The 22,601-nt window shown below is 33.0% G+C and overlaps 1 protein-coding gene across 1 annotated transcript; it reads right to left on the bottom strand.

Moving 5' to 3' along the window:
- Window positions 1–481: 481 nt before the first annotated feature.
- On the bottom strand, window positions 482–22,579 carry LOC133184103 (DNA repair endonuclease XPF-like). Its single transcript, XM_061318950.1, has 22 exons — window positions 22,337–22,579; window positions 19,445–19,541; window positions 19,286–19,368; window positions 17,265–17,387; window positions 16,161–16,218; window positions 14,705–14,857; window positions 13,200–13,313; window positions 11,559–11,707; window positions 11,423–11,476; window positions 11,240–11,309; window positions 10,137–10,206; window positions 9,803–9,954; window positions 9,209–9,295; window positions 8,960–9,067; window positions 8,123–8,320; window positions 7,474–7,611; window positions 7,229–7,360; window positions 6,972–7,058; window positions 4,643–4,816; window positions 2,571–2,705; window positions 962–1,057; window positions 482–881 (listed from the first exon to the last, which is right to left on the bottom strand). The coding sequence occupies exons 1-22, from the start codon at window positions 22,411–22,413 to the stop codon at window positions 642–644; spliced, it is 2,595 nt and encodes an 864-aa protein (XP_061174934.1). The 5' UTR covers window positions 22,414–22,579; the 3' UTR covers window positions 482–641.
- Window positions 22,580–22,601: the final 22 nt, after the last annotated feature.

Genomic DNA, 22,601 nt, shown 5'->3' with positions numbered 1-22,601 from the left:
ATAAAATTTCTTTGTGATCTAAAATGGTTTCGTGGGAATTAAATTTCGTTGTGTCAAAAGTAAACATATTCAATTTATAGTTATATAAAATTTTGTTTGGGATTTAATTTTGTTGATAATTGTTAACAACGAAATAATTGAACTTTAATCCTCAAAAAATATTTCTGCTTTTACAGTAAGTGACAAAGAAAGAAAACACTGATGTAAGATGTAAAAAATAAAAGAAAAGAAAAGAAATAAATGAAGTTGGGTGCATCTATGGAGTGACACATATATGGAGACAGTTTGGAGACATCAAGGGACATGCAGTCCACTCAATTCCATGGGGTGTTATTATCTTATCCAGATAACACAATACCTAATTATACCTTCATTAACAAAACAAACATTCAGATCAGTCAGTTTAATTTCATTCAAAATAAATAAACATAATTTATACATAAATTACAGTGTGGCAGCCACATGAATGATACAATTTTCTAAGTAAGGAATTATGTATATATATTCTGTACTCAATATCTTTCATTCATTTTTTTTTTCATTTTAGGTTACTAAAGTACTTTAAATTGAAGTGAGGTAGATTTTCACATCATGCATCTTTTCAACGAAAAAACTGCAAAAGTTAACGCACACTACCATGTTTATCGTTTTCTTTTAAACCCACGTTTGTAATCACTTTTCCCTGGCTTTGCTGGTTTGTCCACCGGTTCCTTTGGTTTAGAGTGGAGGAAATTATGAAGCTGTTTAGCATAATGTTCACTACCCATGATCTCCGTTAGCTGTTCTAGGGAGCAGTCACACAAAGCAGACAGGCTTTCCACTTTATTCATGATGAGACGGTAGTTTTTCACATTTACTCCTGGCATCTTCAGCAAAAAATCCTGAACACAAAAAACTCAATGATAGAGTCAATCTACTTACATTTAAAATTTTTCCAATAAGGTTTAAACAGTTTTCTTACCTGTGGTCCATGGCTGTATTTATCTGACCATTGTAAGCCCTCATCAGATGATCCTATAGCTAAGGCAGTCCCTGCATCTGGCTGAGGCTTTCCTACCTATAATCAAAATAGAGGATCCATGATACAATAAATTACAAATCATTACCCATAACAAACAAGGATCCTTGATACTTACAACAAATTACAGATCATTATCCATAACAGACAAGGATCCTTGATACCTACAACAAATTACAGATCATTACCCATAATAAACAAGGATCCTTGATACATACAACAAATTACAGATCATCACCCATAATAACAAGGATCCTTGATACCTAAAACAAATTACAGATCATTACCCATAACAGACAAGGATCCATGATACCTACAACAAATTACAGATCATTATCCATAACAGACAAGGATCCTTGATACCTACAACAAATTACAGATCATCACCGATAACAGACAAGGATCCATGATACAAACAACAAATTACAGATCATTACCCATAAAAGACAAGGATCCATGATACCTACAACAAATTACAGATCATCACCCATAACAGACAAGGATCCATGATACATACAACAAATTACAGATCATTACCCATAATAGACAAACTCATAATGCAGATAAGCTAAAACATGTTGCTTATTACCATAAAAATAGACATTTGTAGCAGTACTTGCAAATCAGTTGGAAAAATGAGACTATCCTTTTCTTTGAGAGTCAAGGTGATATTGAGGTTGTGATGGCCAGTATATATAACACAAGTGACCTTTATGGTAAGATCCACAGGCCAAAAATCCTACTCATAGTTCTAGCATGGAAATACAATGTATTTTCTTCCCATACAAATAAGTGATTCTAAGGTAATGTATACATGTATAGAATAATACATACCCTTTTCCCTATTACATCCTGTATCAGTCCCAGACACCAATATCAGCTGGGGAGCCGAAGACCTGAGGGTTGATATTGGTCAAGAGCTGATACTGGATGTGATATGGGAACGAGTATGTTTTATTACCGGTCTGTTAATTACATACTTCTAAAATACAGCACACATCTACTTTAGGAAATACAAATAAATAATCACTGAATAGCTTATCAGAGAACAGTAATTTAAAAGAGAATGTGAAAAAAATAGGTGTATTATCATAAATACTGCTTTTTTGTAAGTATTAATCTCTTAGGGGTGTGATATAAATCTGTATACAAATACAATAAACAAAGAATAATTTTTTGTGGAGCAGACAAGTTACTGTAAATGTATTTTATTTCGTGTGTACGATATTTGGAGGAAATTCATTCTTCAACAAGTTAGTGTAAATTTGAGTCGGTTCATTCTGAATGTGCTACAATGTAAATATGTTAATTACACGACATTTGGCAATGTATTCGATTCCGTGGAAGCCATCAGAAGTTTTAAATAGAATAAACAGCCAAGTGTAATATGTTTACGGTAATTTACAGAATACAATTAATCCAAATCTGCTCATGTCAAAATTTTGATGATTTAATCTTAACCTATGGAAAAGAGTACATTTTAAGTAAAAAAAAATATATATATATATATGAAAAATGATGCTTCATTGTGTAAGATATATCAAAATTTTACCTTTAGTTCTTCGAACAGCTCAGCAGTAGCATATGGAGTTTGACACCAGAGAATGCGTAGCTTGGGGAAGTGAAGGGTCAGAAGAGCCAGTCGTGAGGTGACATCTTGTATGGACACTTCACTGGACTGCTTTACCTGTTTAATACAATTTACTTTGGTTTTTTTGTATGTCTACAAACTAACAACAAATGCTTTTAAAATCAATAAGTTATGTTATCCAATATTTTTTCTATTTCCATGTTACATTAATATGATACAGAGTATACTAGTAAATGATAAAGAGGATACTTTCATTTATATGTACATATATATATATATATATATATATATATATATATATATATATATATATATATATATATATATATATATATATATATATATACTTTCTGTACATGTATATAATGTATATATATAAACTCTCTGAAACATGCTTAATATTTTTTATAAATAAACTTACTGGTATAAAGTTTCATGTATTAATAATCTCTAGGAGTTTCTTTTTACTATGTTTGACTATACAGTACAGAAACTGTATGCCCACTTTTTCCCTTTTGCTAGCATCACAGTGTCCCACAATTGACTTTAGATCGACACATGATAAGGAAAATATTCCGATCTGATCATCCCAGATTCAATGTTCAATGTAATCCCAGGGACATAGATCTGGAGAAGTTACAAAGAATTTCTGGATGTTTACCATCAGAGAACAAGGAATACTGGAATTCATGAGTGGATGCAAATAAAAAGACAACTTGGTCACTTCTTTACCTCAAAAGCTGGTTCAGTGCCATGGCAAGAAAAGATAGTAATGTAATTCCCACAAAGCAGTGAGGGTACAAATACAAATGCACTAACATTGTAATAATGAGTAAATTATTTCTACATACTGCATTTTGTAATTAAAAATTAGAGTGTGTTAAAAATTTGCAGTAATGAATTTTCTTTTCGAAATTTTGATTAAAAATTCTTGCTATTTTTTCTTTAATTTAATAATAAAATAAAGCCTTTGTGGTCTAGTTCAAATACATCCAGCTCAACATAAGATGTATTGTATATCCATATGTGGTCTTATTGTGCCCTGTGTACAAACTACTTGATGAAAATTCATTTTTTTACATTTCCTTTGGTTGTGGTTTGGGTGTCATCTAAGGACCTTCTATATGCATCATACTTGCTTCGGTTGCATAGATGCTGACCAAATTCAGGGTCTTCTGCACACGAAATTAAAAATTCCATATTCTTATGGTCATCTGGTACAGGTATTTTGGGACAGTGTGAAGCAGCATTTTTGTAGCACAGAACTACAGTTACTGTAATAAAATTTTCAACAGCCTAGCTTGAATACCTTTATCATCTGCCTGAGGAGGAACAGAATGTTTAAATGTACATTGAAAATTAAACTTTATCTATGGACTGTGCTATATATATTTGGCATCACTAACAGTTTGAAAATAATGTATATACAAAACCACATACTATGTCATGCATCATTGATTAGCACTGAAAATCATAAATAAGAAACATGAATCAGTATCTCATTTTCTTTTGCTATTTTTCAGATGACAATGTTTAATGTAGTATTTACCCAACTACATAAAAACTGTATTCAAACTGTATTCTGTGCTTTGTAGAATAAGAATCAGATCATGTTGTGTTCAATTTATTCACTAGATTATTGTTTTAAGTTTATTAAGTAAGTACATATATATTGAAACTGATGCTTTATACATGAAAAGTCATATTCAACAAAATTGCTATCAGTACATAAGTATGATCCCAACTGCTTTTATTTTTGTGTAAATTTTTTGTCTACAAATTAATGTTTTACCCTTATTGTTAATTATTTGAACTTTCATTGGGATTTCACAAAGGAAATGATATAATGCATGAAAGTATAGACCCTCTCTAATAAGATGATAGTGTAATTATTCCAAGATATACAGATAGGCAGAGATGTTGTACAAAGTGATCCCATGTCTGCTATGCAACTGACAAAAAATTAGTTGTCATATCTTTAACCTCTATCTAATGACAGTAATCATTAAACTCTCATTCAAAATAAACTTCACCTGCAAGGAGAAGGATTTATTGGCATCAAACTCAATCAAAAGGACTGGTTTCTTGTAGTATCTACACATGGAAACACACTGGTTATACAGGCGGCCATTGTTCAGGGAACCAATCAGATCACTGACACTTTTCCTCTCAACACAAATATCAGGTGACAGTATGTAGTCTCCAACCTTAAACAAAATTCAGTGAATGTGTTAACAACTAGAACTGTCCAAAAGGGACAAATACCCCCCGCTGGGTTTTTCAGAGAAGGTACCAAATCACTAATGTTTTCTAGATGTGAGAGGTGTTCACAATTTGCTTAAACATTTAGAGTGAGAATTTAATTACTCATTATATTTTTTTTAATGAATGAAATTAAGGTGCAGCCTAATAAAACATCAATACTAATAATTACAGTGTTTTTTATTACATTGAAAAAATAGTTTGCAACTGTCTGTCATCTTTGTGAGACATGACACTCTGCAAATTGATTGTTGAAAAAAAATATCATAATTAATTATACAAAGTCAAATTGATCCTAATACCTTTATATTAGGGATGTCAACGAATAGTCGACTATTCGACCATCAGTCGAATGGACCGACGATCGAATAACGAAACAACATTCGAATAAATAAATTCAATAAAAGAGTGATAAAGAATTGGAATTCTCATCCTAAAATTGAGAAACCGTCTTCCCTCAGACACAGTCGATAAGATAATTTTCCTCATTAAAAACTGCTGACTTTACATGTAGAAAGTACAGTGATTAGAAACGCTTCACTTCCGCGTGAATTATTGTCAATTAATGTGTTGTTTTTATAATAAAATTATCTCGCCATACTGCGCTTTCTTTGTAAAACTATTAATTGGACTTGATCTCATACCATGTACCCATATTTGGACACTACGATAATTATTATAAAATTAATATTCTTTTACATATTTTAAAGACATTTTGATAATTGGTACAAAAAGTATATTCAAATATTTAACATTATCAAGGGCACCGTATGTGCCCCCATCATTTTAATAAGCTTTAAAAAAATATATCACACAGTCATTTTTTATGCCTCCTAAAAAAACGACTTTACAGACCAATTTATGAACATGATTGACGGTGAAATCCTACATTTTGGAGAAATTAGCTGTCTTTATTGGTAAATATAAATACACTATCCACATTTTAAGTCCATGTGAACATCTGTGTGTAACATTTGATGTAACTTTTTAATCAATTTAAAAAAGGGGGATTTGAGATTAAATATGTGATGTACCAGGTGAAGTTTGAAATAAAATTTTAGTTTCCGAAAAAGTTTCGAATATATTCGACTATCGTTCGAATAATGCAATCGAATATTCGACTAAAGAAAATAAATATTTTGACATCCCTACTTTATATCAAACTCATTTTAAAAATAAAAGGCTGGTTTCAGTAACTATGTATTTTGACAGACATAAATTACAATTAAGAGGCTTAGACAACAGAGATCTTTATTTCTTTCTGCCCAATTCCCAGGAGATATAGATAAGACCTGCTTGATCAGAGATGCCCTAACAGCTTCCCACACTGAACTCATTAATTAATCTTTAACTGGATGCATGTCCACTCATTACTCCAAAGGGACAAATAGATTTACACTATATGCTGTGTAATGTGAAAACTGTTTTTAATATTTTGTGATTTTTTTTCAGTTCTCATGAGTAGTTTTAAGCTGTAGTTCACATTTTTGTACAGATGTTCTAGATTCTATGTCTCAAACCTTAGACATGAACCCGAAATGACTAAGTCAATAAAAATGACAAAAAAAACACCTGTAAAATGCAGAAAAATTATCAAATAATGTTGAAAATACCAGGTGCACATCTTCATATGGTAAATAATAAGTGTACAAATTTTCATACAAATCTATGCAATAGTCTCTGGGAACAGATCGGGACAAAACCACATATTAAAAATGAAAAAACACCTGTAAAATGCAAAAAAATTATCCAATCATAATGAAAATACCAGGTGCACACCTTCATATGGCGAATAATAAGTGTACAAATTTTCAGACAAATCCTTGCAAGAGTTTCCAAGAAATGGTCCGGACAAAATCTCGTCTACAGACAGACGGACAGACAGACAGACGGACAGACAGACGGACATGCTGATTCCAATATACCCCCCCTAAACTTCGTTTGCGGGGGGTATAAAAATATATATACATGTACATATTGTAATCTAATAAATCTAAAAAAAAAAAAAGTTAACGTAAACTTATTTTAGGCATTTTGCAAACACAACAATGATTCTGTTCAAAATTCATAAAAAGCAGATCATTTCAATGGCTATCATACCTCCAATGTCACTGGTTCTATGTCAATACCTCGTCTGTGAATCAAAGATGGTAACTCACTTCCAAACTCTCGCATGTCTACAACCACCTGATTAGAAAATAAAACAGAAGAATATTAGCTGTGAAGAGTCGCAGAAATATATATACAGAATTAAAGTCAGTCAAAGTTGCAAAGATAATCAATAAAATTCAAAGTTCTAAATGTTAATTTAAAAGAGCCTTCCTAATTAAAATTAAGTACATTCGACAATTTGATACCTTTTCCTGTGTAGAGACCTGGGGTGCCCCTCCTTTTCTAGTGTTCACTGTAGCATTAGCAGGAGTTGTGTCCCTTGACAAATTTGGATCATCTTCTAGTTTTCCTTCTCTTTCCTCTGGAATCACCATGTTCTGAAAACATTATTTAAACTGTAAATCTGTGCATTTAAGAGTCAAATTTTTTTATTCAATTGAAAAGTGTACATTGAAGACAAATTTGGTCTTTAATGGTGATATTCACTAACAGCCTTCTCTCGGATAAGGAACTCAAATGCCTCTTTCTCCATCCTGAGTGTGGTTAAGTATCGCTGCTCCTCCACTGAGCCTGTATACATCATGAAGTACACTCTCAGTGGAATCCCTGGATGACTGGCTCGATAGACCTGTCATAATTTCATTTAGTAATTCAAAAGAATTCTACAATATAAAGTGTTCAATTGCTTGATGCTTAATAATTAATCAGATCAAGGGAGTAATGAAAATCAACTTCTTTTTTTTACATTTAAAGATGTGTATTAAAAGCCAAATTTTTTCAAATGATCATGGAAATACATGTATAATAGCCTGCAGAAAGCATTTTTACTACTTAAGGGGATCTGAGCTTGAATTCTCATACAAATACCATAATTCTTCCTGCCAAAATACTCATTCAGACAAACTCATCAATATCAGCATTTTCCCTCTCAAAATTGAATGTGTATTTACTTTCATATGACTGATGTATCTCTTCCACATGAACTTATGGTTCTATTATTCAATTTTTTGGCCAAAAAAATTTTTTAAGCATATAAAACACCTTTCTTTAAAATTCTTAAATTAAAATATCTAGATTTGGCAATAGTTCACAAACAAAAATGTTAACAGGGCAATTCTACCATTTCCAAGTTGTCTAACCTCTAGTTCCCTAACAAACTGCATGTCTGCATCATACAGAACCACGTATCTAGGCTGTACTTCCTGCAGAGTCTTTGTCAGACCATTAGGATCTGTGCCACCATGGAGGGGGTGAAGAATGGTGACTGGTTCCTCTACAAAGCCATAGTAGGCATCAGTCGAGGCTATAGATGGTCCCATCTCATTAGAAATCCCATTCTGTGATTTGATTGATGTTTTCAATTAAACATTGTCTTTGAAAATAATCTTGCTATACTAAGCTTATACTATATATAGAGATACATTGCCGGGTCCAGCAAATGCTCTACTAAGCCCTTATCTTTACTCCTTACAAAAATATTAACTGCTGTGAGAAGAAACTTCAGACGTGCTGTGCTATAGCATATTCTAGAAGTGGTTCAAATCAGATGTGGATTCTAAAAAACTCCAAGGAATTTTTAGAGAATTCAAAATCACCAAATTTTTCAAATGTCAGTAACATCAAAATGTAAAAATTTTCTTCACTTTATGCAACCATTCCTCACAGTAAATTAAAAACTAGCCTTTTAGATATCATAGTCTACTGCTTCCTCAATAAAAAATTTAAGTTGGAAATTTTCATGTCTTGTGATTGGTCATCAACAAAATTACTTTGTAAAAAATATGAGTATCTCCCAGTTCTTTGCCAACCCTGTTCATAAACCTTACTACAGTGACATCCATATAAAATATCTGAGGCACACAAATTTTAAGAATTGCTGTATCAATCATTGTTTAAGGATCCTGTTGATTCAGCTATACCACGGTCTTTATAAGTCTTCTAACAAGGTGTAAATCAATCCAAAATGCAGTTTTTACCTCTGTGCTTGTCCCTCCCACCATCTGGGTGAGTGTCTGCTCAACTGTCTTTGTCTTCTGTCCCTTATTTGATCTGATCTTGGCCATTTTTTCTTGCCTGATTTTCTTCTGTAAAACACAAACATATGACAGACAAACTGAATCAACAAAGTGCTGTCTTCTTTCAAAGATATATTTTGCAATTGTCTGTATAAAATGCTCTGTGTTTCACATAAAATAATGTAATATTCATTATATAAAAGTACTGACAGCTTCGTCCTCCAGATTCTGTCCTTTCTGAGCCAGATATTTGTTAAACAGTCTGATCATCATACTCCTTGCCCCATCACACAGCATCTGGAGTTACAAGTACAATCAACATGCCAAAATAGTCAGTAAGCCTTGATGTCCATTTAACAAATCTAAAGCTAGTTAAAAAAGGACTTTGTTGAAGACTGTAAATACTGTTACAATGTAGACAATTCTCTTTTTAACCTGTTTACTTTTGAAATGACAAAATGTTGATACCACTATGGTAAGGCAAAACTTAGTTAACAAACATGTATATATAAGCTCACATGAAAGCACTGTGTAATCACTAATCTGTGTATGTGAATGGTGTGTGTGTGTGTGGGGGGGGGGGGGGGGGTGGTAATTTTTTGTTTTGTTTTTTGTTTTGCTACGAAGAGTTCAGAATTCCCATCCTCAAACTTTTTTTTAAAAATCTAGCTTTTAACAACTCTATATACATGTACTTCTTCAACCATGAAATCAAATCTCCACAAACAAATTTTTTTTACTCAAACCATGAAAATTTACTACATAAAAATAAGTGATTTTACAGTATCTAAAACGTCTGTATACCTCTTTGAGTTGGTTACATGTCCTGTCATCCTCAGCTGCTATAAGCACAGCTCCAGGTTCTTCTTCTGGACCCAGGTTTTTGTTTTCTTTCCTGATTTCTTTTAAGATGTCTCTTAGTGCCTCCCACTTAGGACATTCCTCTAACAAGGGTTCTGTCAATGAGAAATTATCTGTCAGAGGCAAGGATGAACATTTGTTTAACATGAAAATGTTGAAAGTGGAAAATTCATACTTCTAGTTTTTTTTTTAATTTAATTAATTGGACGAAAAAAAATATTGATGGTGAATAAAGATACAACGTCTGAATATTTTATTCTTCTAGTTTGCTAGCTACCTTTATCTTCTTTTTTTTCTTTGTCATTAATCTGTGTTTTTTCTTGACCATATACTCTTTCCTTGGCATGCTAAAATTGAAAACACACACGAACTAGAAATGTCCAAATTGGACCCCCCTCCCCCCCCCCCCCCCCCACCCAAAGTGCAATCAAAACATTTGATGATTTTACAAGAAAGAAGGTTATTTTATCCCCCCCCCCCCCCCAAAAAAAACAACTGATTATCATTCCATACAACTTTGACCGTCTGCAAGTGTAATCAGTTTAAAAGATCATGACATATTCTCCGTGTTTTCTAACTGAATGTGTCATTTATGATCTTGAGCTTCATTAATCTTTACATAATATAGCTATGACCAATGAAAAAGTTTGCTTACATGTACTTAAATCCTGTGACCTTGACCAAACACCCTTGGGTCAGGGTTGACCCTATGGTTATGAAAAACTTTTGTGTCAAGACTTTGACATTGTCTAAAATTTTACACTTCTGAACCCTGTGACCTTGAATTTGTTTAATGACCTTATTTTTTAGGGTCATGAATCACCCTCTGATCTCTTATGTTTAAAAAAAAAAAGAAAAGAAAGAGGAACACCCTATTTTTCAGGTTTTGTGGTCATTGAATGTTTTTATGTATTCATGTATTCCCTTTAGAATGCCAAAAATATGCCACTATTATTTTTACTAGTTGCTGCAGATCATGAGTTGTATGTACATGCTGATGATTTACATTATATGAACCAACATACATTTTGTTCTTCTGTCATTTATTTACTTAATGCATGACCATTCTTACCCTTTTTTTACTTTCATAAAGCTATGAACAAAATTTAATATCCTTTGATCAAAACAATTTTTGTGCCATGTATAAGCTTTTGATGTACATGTATCAGTGGGATGTGCTGTCAGACAGACAGATATTCCTATTTAAAACCCCTCCTCCAAATAAAATGATTGTCTAAATGTTTAAACAATTTTTGTACAATTATATACTGCAAATCTTATCATGCCACCCCCCCCCCCCCCCCCAAAAAAAAGACTCTTACAGGTTTTATGTTACTTTTAAGAGAACTTTAAATGGACTATATACAAATAAAAACTTACAACAAATAAGCTGTCTGCAGCATCCAAAAACAACCAGCCTGTATTCTGACCAAATGCTTTCTCGCTCATCCTAAAATTTCGTTAATATTCTTAATGTATAAGCAAATACATGTATTCTTTGAGTTTTATAATCTTTTTTCTCAAATATTTTCACACTTTCATAAAAAGTAACATTTAACTTACTTGACTGAATTTACCATACTAAAAAATGTGATGCAGTCATATTGTGTCATCTGTCTACAAAATCAATGTAATGTTGATTATTATGATGTAATACCAGACTGTACAGACAGGTACAGGAATTCAGTGTAGAATTTACCTGAGAATGAGTCTGAGAGTTTTAATATCAGTCACCAGCTGTCGAGTTTTGGAGCTTAGCTGATGCCAAACTGGATCCAACTGAAATCGGATTGTTTTTTCAAAAGCTTTCCCAATTGCAGTTTCTACTGTAACCTCTTCTGCATCAATCTATAAAAAGAAACACATTTTCACTTCAAACAACATATGATCATCCTGTTTGAAGGATGTGCATTCAATTCTTGAATTCAAATAATTCACAAAGATATAAGGGAGTAAGAATAAGAATAAGAATAAGAAGCTATTATCATTTTGTTGACCGACAAGAAAAAAGAGATAACAACTGCTTAAAAACAAGATGTGTTGTGAAACACTATGCCCCCGTATGGCAGCTTATGTCGAAGGTTAAAGTTTCTCAAATGCAAGTCAAAATCCAGGCCAAAAGATAAAAAATGTTGATACCCAAAGAAAGATCTTGTCTCGAGGAAAACACCTGTGGAATTTGAAAGACCTAGATACAACTGTTCAAAAGTTATGGTGAAGGTTAAAGTTTTTTAAATAAAAGTCAAACGTCAAGGTCAAGGTCAAAGTGGTTGGTATCCAAAGGAAGATCTCGTCACAAGGATTACATATGTGAAGTATGAAAGCCCTAGCACCAACTATTCAAAAGTTATGGCCAAGGTTAAAGTTTTTCAAAAGTAGGTCAAACTCCTAGTTCAAGGTCAAAGGGTCAAAGTGGTTGGTATCCAAAGGAAGGTCTTGTCACAAGGATTACATATGTGAAGTATGAAAGCCCTAGCTCCAACCATTCAAAAGTTATGGCCAAGGTTAAAGTTTTTCAAAAGTAGGTCAAACTCCTAGGTCAAGGTCAAAAGGTCAAAGTGGTTGATATCCAGAGGAAGGTCTTGTCACAAGGAATACACATGTGAAGTTTGAAACCCTAAGCACCAACTGTTCAAAAGTTTTTTGCCAAGGTTAAAGTTTTTCAAAAGTAGGTCAAAGTCCAAGGTCAAGGTCAAAAGGTCAAAGTGGTTGGTATCCAAAAGAAGGCCTCGTCACAAAGAATACACATGTGAAGTTTGAAACCCCAAGCTCCAACTGTTCAGAAGTTATGGCCAAGGTTAAAGTCTCATAAAATTTTGCAAAAGTGGGTCAAACTCCAAGGTCAAGGTCAAAAGGTCAAATATGATGGTACCCGAAGAAAGGTCTTGTCACAAGGAATACACATGTGAAATATGAAAGTCATAGCTCCAACCAATCAAAAGTTATGGGCAAGGTTAAAGTTGACAACAGACAGACAGACAAACAGACAAACAAACAGACAAACAGACAGACAGGACAAAAACAATATACCCCCGGGATCTTTTGATCCGGGGGCATAAAAACACACTGCCTGACACATTGAATTTTCAAATTTTGGGTCTGAGAAACTATAGATTATTTTTCATGGCCTAAAATAACTCTCTTTAAAAGAGAGACTGTGGTCCTTAATATGAAAAAAAAACACCAAAAAAAAAAACAAAACAAATGAATTGCCTTCACAAATGGATGCTTACATCCAAAATATATATACTGCTAATGATTACAGATCAAGTAATAATTGACAAACTTTGATAAGAAAAGCTCAGAGGGGGGTCTAGCTTCCTGTATAGGTATGTCTTACAGCTGTGGTGCAGCGCTTTAGTTCTTGTATACAGGCATTAATCAGATCCAACAGAGCTGTTTGGCAGGCCAGGGTAGCTGATGTTAATTGAACCTGGATTTCTACAACATCAACCTATAAAACAAGTAGAAAGTCAAACAATAACTAAAACTGGATGTCTACAACATCAACCTACTATAAACAAGTAAAAAGTCAAATAATAACTGAATCTGGATGTCTACAACATCATTCTATGAACAAGTAAAAAGTCAAACAATAACTGAACCTGGATGTCTACAACATCTACTTATAAACAAGTAGAAGTCAAACAATAACTGAACCTGGATGTCTACAAATAAGTACAAGTTGGAGAATTAAAAGAATACTTTATCATCTCATAACTATGTCTGGGCTAAATTAAAATGGGATTTAATTGTTTGCAAGTGTGAAAGGGCAAAAATAACAAGGGGCTAAAATAACCATATTTATTACATTTTCCACAGTAAAATACTGTAATTTATTTATTGAATAAAAGTGATGGATATTTTGTCAGTTAGAAAGAATATCAAAGTGATATTTTTTCACAGTGTGAAAGAATATCAGAAGTGCAGCGAAACTCTTGATTTTCTTTCCCTTCATGAACAGTGTTGTAAAAAATTCTCCCTGGGGAGACTAAAATTGCCAAAGTTTCTCCAAACGTGTTGTTGAAATCCATGTTTACAATGTTTTGAATCTCACTATCACTAAGCTATGATATCTCAACCGCTAAACTATGACTCAAAGCCTATGACACTGTGTTACAAAAAGACCGAGGCTGAGGAAAAATCAAAGGATTGCAAGCTTTGCATTATAAAACAAGAGGCCCAAGGGCCTTAACGGTCACCTGAGTATAAACAACAATCCATAGAAGATCCATAAGAGTATAAAATAAACTGATAGAAGAAGCTTTTGTAAATCTTTGATCATCCATTGTGGCCCCACCCTATCCCCAGTGTCATGATTTGAACAAACTTGAATCTCTACTACCTAAGGATGTTTCCATGTAAATATATCCAATCATGGCTTTGCTGTTCTTGAGAAAAGAATTTTTTCAAGATTTTCCCTACGTATTCCAATGTAAAATTTTCATTGTCCATTGTGGCCCCACCCTACACCTGGGGATCATGATTTTAACAAACTTGAATCTACACTACCTGAGGATGTTTCCACATAAGTTTCATCTTTCTTGGCCCAGTGGTTCTGGAGAAGAAGATTTTTAAAGATTTTTTCTGTGTATTTCTATATACCGGTAAAACTTTGATAGTCCATTGTGGCCCGACCCTACCCCTGGGGGTTATGATTTTAACAAACTTGAGTCTACACTACCTGAGGATGTTTCCATACAAGTTTCATCTTACCTGGTCCAGTGGTTCTTTTAATTTTATTTCTTTAACAAGCTCTAGCTCATTTCACTTATGTCCATCAATCAATTAACCATTGTCTAAACTATAGCTTTATCTTTGCCAATAATTTACAAATTCATATACCTTGTGCTGCTCTAGATTTGCTACAACACTGGCGTGAAAACGAGGCCACAGATAAAGGTTCCTGACAAACAAGTTCTTCATTGTCCTCTCTACATGAGAGTAACCTGTGGTGAAGGCATAGGGGCTGTCAGAGAAAGCTTTGATAAAACCAGTCTGAAATGACACAAATATCAACAAATAGTAACACTCATTAAAGTAGCTCAAAAACATCAAAACTACTTACTTAAGACCATTAATGTATATCTTGTAATTTCATAGTGTCCAAAACTACATCACAATGTTGACACATCAAAGAAGTTCAGTAAATTCAAATAGCATCTTCTAAATAACTTGTCTGCAACACACATTTTTTCTGGCAAATTATGATGATTGGGAAGCAAGATTATTCAATTAAAAAAATGCAATTACCTGTAATGAGTTGCTAAGTGGGGGCAATGACTTGACCAAACTTGAATTTACACTACAAGGGTCTGCTGGCATATCAATATGTCTGAGTTCTGCCAGTTTTTCATCAGATTTTTGAAGATTTTTATCAATATATTCCTTTGTCCAGCTTTATTCACCAATTATGACTCTATCTCAGCCACAGAAACATACTTGTATCTTCACTACAAGGTGTCTTTTGTGATGATTATTAATATGACTAGATTTGGCCATGTTATTCTTGAGAAAAACATTTTTAAAGAATCTCCCATATATTATCATGTACCGTTAAAACTGTCCCCTGTTGTGACTCAAGCCTGACCCCAGTAGCCATGATTTGAATTACATTAAATCTTTACTACTGGTACATGGGAATGTTTGTTTATGATAAGTCTTATTGTAGCCCTTAATTCTGTTCTTGAGAAGAGGATTTTTGGTCTACAATCTGTGTAAAACTTTGTTCCTCTTCTGACAAAGCAGAGGGTCCAGTATTCAACCCATGCATATAGAATTTTAATGTCAACTTCTTCAGAGATATGTACTGTAGATCATCAAATTTTCACGACACCTTATTTTCGAGAGATACTGTAGATTCCTTATTTTACGTGAGTACTTAATATCGCGAAATGGCCCAAGGGCGTCAAATCGCGAGAACAAAAATTCGCGAATGGATGATTTATCTAGAGATTTTACATACATTAAAGCACCATAAAAATAAAAGCGAGTAATTTTATTTTGTGAGTGGTGCTTCTCGCGTAATTACGCAATAATTTATTCCTCGCGTATATTTAGGAATCTACAGTAGTCATTTGCTATTTATAAGCAAGACAAAATTTTCATAAATTTTGACTTCGTTTATATATAACCTTTTATAAGAAAAATATACGTGAGAATTAAATTTCTGTGGGCATACAACCTCCCGTAATTACATGAAAATAAAGTTCTTGTGAATAAAATGTGATTTACAGTAATATCACATTCTTTTTTTTCCCATGTTGCAAAACAAACATGATACAATGACTTATATGCATACCTTATTCTTCTGTCTGTATAACCTCAGTATAAATGCCTCCTGACAAGATTCTACAATTCTAAATTTAAAACAAGATGTGTTTGTGAAACACCAATGCCCCTCTTTGGTAGCTCATGGCCAAGGTTAAATTTTTCAAAAGTAGGTTAAACTCTGTGGTCAAGGTCATGAGGTCATATTGGTACCCAATGAAAGGTCTTGTCACAAAAAAAAACACACTCAAAATACCAAAGATCTAGCACCAACTGTTCAGAAGTTATGATCAAAGTTAAAAGTTTTTACATGTATGTCAAATGCCAAGGTTAAGGTCATGAAGTCAAAAATGTTGGCACCAAATGACAGGCCTTGTCACAAGAAATAAACATGTGAAATATGAAAGCCCTAACATCAACCATTCAGAATTTGTAGCTGAGATTGAAATTTTTCAAAAGTAGGTAAAACTCCAAGGTCAAGATCAAGAGGTCAAAAATGTTGATACACAAAGAAAGGATTTTGTCACAAAAATACACATGTGAAATGTGAAATATGAAAGCACTAGCTCCAACTGTTCAGAATTTTTTGGCCAAGATTAAATTTTTTTCAATAATAGGTCAAACTCAAGGTCAAGGTCATGAGGTCAAAAATGTTTGTACCCAAAGAAAGGCCTTGTCAAAAGGAATACACAGGTGAAATATGACAGTCTGGCACCAATGTATGTATCAAAAGTTATGGGAAAGGTTATAAAAGTTTTTTTTGTGAACAAACAGACAGACCAAAAACTATAAGCCCCTGAATCTCCGATTACGGGGGCATAAAAATATATATTTACAAGGAGTGGTACAATATTTAAAAGACTCTGATCATTTATATTTCTGATTCACTCAAGCTTTAAAACTTTTATAGATCCAATTCTTGGTATAGTTGATTAAAAGTCATTTAGATTCTTCTGGTCAGGAAATGATAAATCTGTCCCATACTGCTGCATAACCAGGGCAAAACTATCCAATGTATGTTATCTCCTTAATTTCATACATGTGCATTTCTTCCTCCATACACAAAAAAACATGGGTTCAAATTAGAAAAAATACTTTTTCAAGCCTATACTAAAGTGCAAAAAATTCCCTATACCTGTGGGCTTTGTACACAAGAATGCCAGAGATGTGCTCAACTGGGACTCGTTCTGTTAGAAAATCCACAACCAGAATCCTTGAAGTCAGAAATAGAACTCCTCCCTGGAGATAAACCTTCTGTCTGCGATGAGAAAATGCAAGGTAAAACTAATACGTTAAGAGCAAGTGGGTAGTTTCTAGTCTAAATAACAGAATTCTGAAGCACATAGTAGATCATCTTAACAATATCAGGGGTCCTGAATCAACATGTTACCATTGGAGCCCTGACAAATTTCATTCGATATCTTGTGGGCTGATTGAAGCAACGTCTCTCGGGAAAATTACAAATCTTGAATGTTTTTCTTATCTTCAACCAATCACATTAAGCCTTTTGGTGATAAACAATGCGTAACACGTGCATGTTATGAGTCAACTGATTCCTCTCTGTTTACATTATCTGCCTACTTCAATTTGATTGGTGTTTCCAAATGAGAGAAGCAAGCTCGAAGATACTGAATGAAATTTGTCAGGAGTCCAACAGCAACGTTTTGACTCAGGACCCCTGGCTTTGTGAAGATGAATGTAGAAACTTAACCTTCCTAATATTAATGTTTGTGTGTGTATTGTAAGTCATCAAATATGACAAGTGGAGGAAAATCAATAAAAATTTCAAATGTGGGAGGAAATATAATTTAAAAAAAAAAACACATGAGAAAAATATATTTCCATTATTTTAGTCTTTTAAAAAGAGTAATAAATCCTAGATTTTACTAGTACTTATGTCCATATGAAATCAGTTTTGAGACGAATTTATCCTAGTTAGAAATTCATAAACAGGTCTCCTAAAATATAAAACTAAAATAAGTAACACTATTGGTATGTAGCACCATTATTATAGATTTACATCCACTGAATGTTTTTACCCTTATTTTTTCTGGAAACTGATTGTCACTACTCTAAACTACAGTATGCAGGGAAATTTTTGATAACATTTTATTTTCGCACTTGTTGTCTGTGGCCGAAATTCAAAATAAAGCACATTCAGCAGAGATAATTACATCTCTTTTCACACAACTATCTCTGAACAAATTTTAAACTGGGGGAAATTATTTGCAATTGTGATAGGTCGAATATTGGGTTAAATACCGGTAATCTTGTATACAGAAATTAAATCTGTTTTTTAAAGCCATCTATATGGAAGATTTCTTAAAGAGTGGGCTTTAGCTGCCATCAATGTAATGTAATCAATGATACAAACTTTCATCCACTATTTACGAATAATTAATACAGATAAAAACAATGAAATATCTTTGTTTGTTAATACAGGGAACAATGACTGCAACCATTGGTCAGGAAAAAATTAACATAACCTGCTTACTTGAGTTATATATATTTTTTTCTTCAATGTTGCTACTGTGAATCCTTTTATCAACAAACAGAGAAAGCATTTTATTGTTTAATTTAAATGCATTCTTTTAGAACACGAAAGTTAGGAAACCTCTGTTAGATCCACTATATACCAGTAACTTCATATTCCATATATAAAGCAAGGGAAGCTAGGAAGCACCTACATTCCAGGTAAGCAAGGGTGAAAGCTAGGAAGCACCTACATTTCAGGTAAGCAAGGATGAAAGCTAGGAAGCACCTACATTTCAGATAAGCAAGGGTGAAAGTAGGATGTATCTATATTCTAGAAAAGCAAGGGTGAAAGATAGGATGCACCTATATTCCAGATATGCAAGGGCGAAAGCTAAGACTCATTTTTGCCTTTTTTCATTGCATAATTTTCCCCTATGATACGGAAAAGTTAAAAAAAAAAACCATACAATTCCATCTGCTCTGTCAGAAATCTTCAGACATCATGTAAATAATTGGGTGCTCTTTTTTACATTTACCAAATTCATTTATTATCAATATTGTACACATTGTACTCAAGGGATACAATTACTTGCCAGATAACAATATCATTTTTTCATGCTTGTCATGTCTACTGAAATAAGAACATGTTTTCCACTCTAAATTTTTCCTGCAAATCCAAACCTTTCATTGGCTCCAACTTCATTAGTAATATTTCTTGGTAAAGGTTTTATGCTTTCCTTCTCCAGCTGTTCTGTAAAGTATTCCTATAAATAAAATTTTTGGTTTATACTTGTTCAACTATACCACAACTAACTTCAAATGAAATATAATCCCTCTTACTTCCTCTCTGGCATTTGTATTCAAGACAAGGACAAGATTGGCAGGATCACAGTAAACCTTCAGAAAGTTCAGGAAAATTCTGTCTATTCCAAGTCCTCTGTGGATGAAAGTATATGCAGATGTAACTGTTAAATACATGTGACTTTTAGCAGATGACAGAATGAACTTTTGTCAGATTGGGCACAATACCCTTATCTAAAAAAAAAAAAATAGAAATATGTCCATTGGACACAAATGCCCCACATATATATTAGTAATGCATCATGAACATTTGTATTAGTGTATAAAGTTTGATGGAAATATCTTGAATAGATTCTTTAAAATTGAAATAGAAATCTAAAAAATTGGATATAGATGATGAATTCTCTCCAAATTATGTATAGGTGCATAAGTTTAAGCTTACATAAAAATATCTTAAATGGTTTCTTTAAAACTTAGCAAAATTTGAAGTCTAAAAAATTGGATATAGATGATAAATTCTCACCAAATTATGTTTAAGTACATAAGATAACACAAAAATATCTTAAGTGGTTTCTTTAAAACTAAGCTAAATGCAAATTAAAGAAAAGTGAGGTCAATGTCACAGGAAAGTGCAAGGTTAAAAGTTTTTGATGCAGTTGAATAGCTCTCACTAATATATAACAGCATATTATGTTTGATAAAAATATCTTGAATGGTTTATTTAAAACTGAGCTAAATTTTAATTTTAAAAAAAGAAAGGGCAAGGTTAATGGAAAGGTCAACATCAAAAATGTTGAGGCAATTGCAAAGCTTACATCAGTGTGTATCAGCATATGAAGTTTGATTAACAATATCCTGAATGGTTTATTAAAAACTGAACTAAACACTAATTTAAGAAAAGTGAGGCCAAGGTCAAAGGAAAGGTCAAGGTCAAAAAATTGTGAAGCAGTTGAATAGCTTACATCAGTATGTATCAGCATATGAAGTTTGATTACACTATTTTGAATGATATTTCTTTAAAATTGAACTAAACACTAATTAAAGAAAAATGAGGTCAAGTCAAAGGAAAGGTCAAGATCAAAAAATGTTGATGCAGTTGAATAGCTTACATCAGTGTGTATCAGCATGTGAAGTTTGATTATATTATCTTGAATGTTTCTTTAAAACTTAGCTAAACACTAATTAACGAAAAGTGAGGTCAAGGTCAAAGGAAAGGTCAAGGTCAAAAAATGTTGAAGCAGTTGAATAGATTACATCAGTATGTATCAGCATATGAAGTTTGATTACACTATCTTGAATGTGAAACTGAACTTTGAATTGAGCTAAACGCAAAGCGCGACGGAAAGACAGGAAGAAGGACAGAAGGATGGAAAGACAGAAGGATGGAAGATGGACATGAAAAACTCTATATGCCACGGCCATATTTATGGCAGGGCATAGAAAAACCCCTCCACTGTTGGATTAAAAGTTTCCTCTACTGCTAAAAAATACAGTAAAATATGCTTATAACGAAGTGCCAGGATGAATTTGCTTTGTTATAATTCGTTATATCTATTAAGTTCACAATATATTCTAAAACCACGGGGAATGAAAATCACATTATTGTACGCGTCAATACATTATAAGTATGTTCCCTATAAGCCTGTTTTACTGTATACATAATTTTAGCATCTGACAAAAATAACTGTATTATGAAAAAAGAGAAGAAAAAAGGGAGACATTTTCAGCATTCAAGATAAATATTTCATTATGAAACTTTACAAGAAAAAAAAAAAATACATTTAGTTGTTTATATTCAGGGTTCTAGTTGCATTAATTTTTTTAATTTTCAGTAAAAGAAGTAATTATTAGGTAAGTGTTTAAATATTGGAAAAAAAATTCCAATAATCATTTGGACATTTACCTTTGGTAAAATATTTATTTTTCTGGCCAACAATGGTTCACAAAATGTTTATAAAAGTGAATATAGAAGATTTAGAAAATTCAAACTATGTGGATTTTTTTCCACTGGGTGGTGTGGATTGTTTAATTTCTATTTCTTATAATCTTTTTTTTTCTTCAATAAAAATGGAATATTATAACATCCCGAAAAATGTAATTTAAAGATAATCCTTAACCCACTGTATACCAAAGATAATATTTAGGCCTGCATACATATTCGTTATACTTTGTTGATTTTTTTTTATCTGTATCCACAGTTACAACATGATAAAGGAATCTTTCATAATTTTCAAACAAAATTCATGATGTCTCTGTTAATTGATCATATCTCATTTATTTTACTCCATTTTTTTTATTATTATTTTAATTCAGGTAGGGAGGGGGGTTCAATTGTTCCCATTGAGTTTCTGTGTACCCAAGCAACAAATCAAGCGGCACATAAAAGAGCTTGACACACGGTCAGGGCTGTGTTCAACAGCGTAGTCACTAACCTATCAGGTAGTAAATATCTATCTCTATTGAATGGACAGCTGGCCTAGCTGCTAAGTGTTAGATTTTGATACACCAATTTTTTACTGAATAAATATACATAATTTTCGGACCTTGCCTGGCCTAATTAGTCATCACTTTGAAGTTTCAAAATGTGTAGCAGCTATGAAACCTTTGAATTTCACACAGAATCCAGATGAGCCCAGACATATCCTTTTAGCTTGACGTGTTCCATGTATTGCTGCCTCTGGTCCTCAAAGCTACAATCTTGAACGTTAAGCTAGCCTAGCCACTATGTAGGGAGAGTAAGCATAAATATTTGATGCTAAGTACCAAATCCAAGATGGCCTCCTTACTTACAATTTCGCAGCAAACAACATTGTGTGTGTATGTGTGTGTGTGATTTACACCTAACATAAAATTAACTGATCAATACATATAATTCCCTAATTATTTAACTTTGAGTGTGAACATATAATCCATAATTATTTCAATACATACTTTGCCATGACAAGGAGACCGTCTTCATGGAAACCATCCAAGAAAATCTGATTCTCGTACTCTAAAAGTCTCCTCATTTTGGCTCTTTAAATGAGGGCTCTAGATTTACACGTTGTCATCTATTTCCAGCAACTTTCCAGGATAATTCTGTTTCCATGGCTACATTCGCATGTGGAGAACTCATAGAAAAATCTTCATTATGCCTATACACTGAAAAGTTGCTAACAATAGTCAATTCAATTTTCACTTTCAGTCATGGGCGCCG

The sequence above is a fragment of the Saccostrea echinata genome, unplaced genomic scaffold (assembly GCF_033153115.1).
Source record: "Saccostrea echinata isolate AGI-Se365-2 ecotype Australia unplaced genomic scaffold, CSIRO_AGI_Sech_v1 ptg000010l, whole genome shotgun sequence".
NCBI lineage: Eukaryota > Metazoa > Mollusca > Bivalvia > Ostreida > Ostreidae > Saccostrea > Saccostrea echinata.
Note: the sequence above shows the minus strand (reverse complement) of the source record. Positions and strands in the feature narration are given on the sequence as shown.

Coding starts and splice junctions, on each gene's coding strand:
- LOC133184103 (XM_061318950.1), bottom strand. CDS start 22,413: ATGAGGAGACTTTTAGAGTACGAGAATCAGATTTTCTTGGATGGTTTC. Junction 19,542..22,336: donor GGTCTCCTTGTCATGGCAAA/GTATGTATTGAA, acceptor TTTCATCCACAG/AGGACTTGGAATAGACAGAA. Junction 14,858..16,160: donor TATACAGACAGAAGAATAAG/GTATGCATATAA, acceptor GTGTCATTTCAG/ACTGGTTTTATCAAAGCTTT.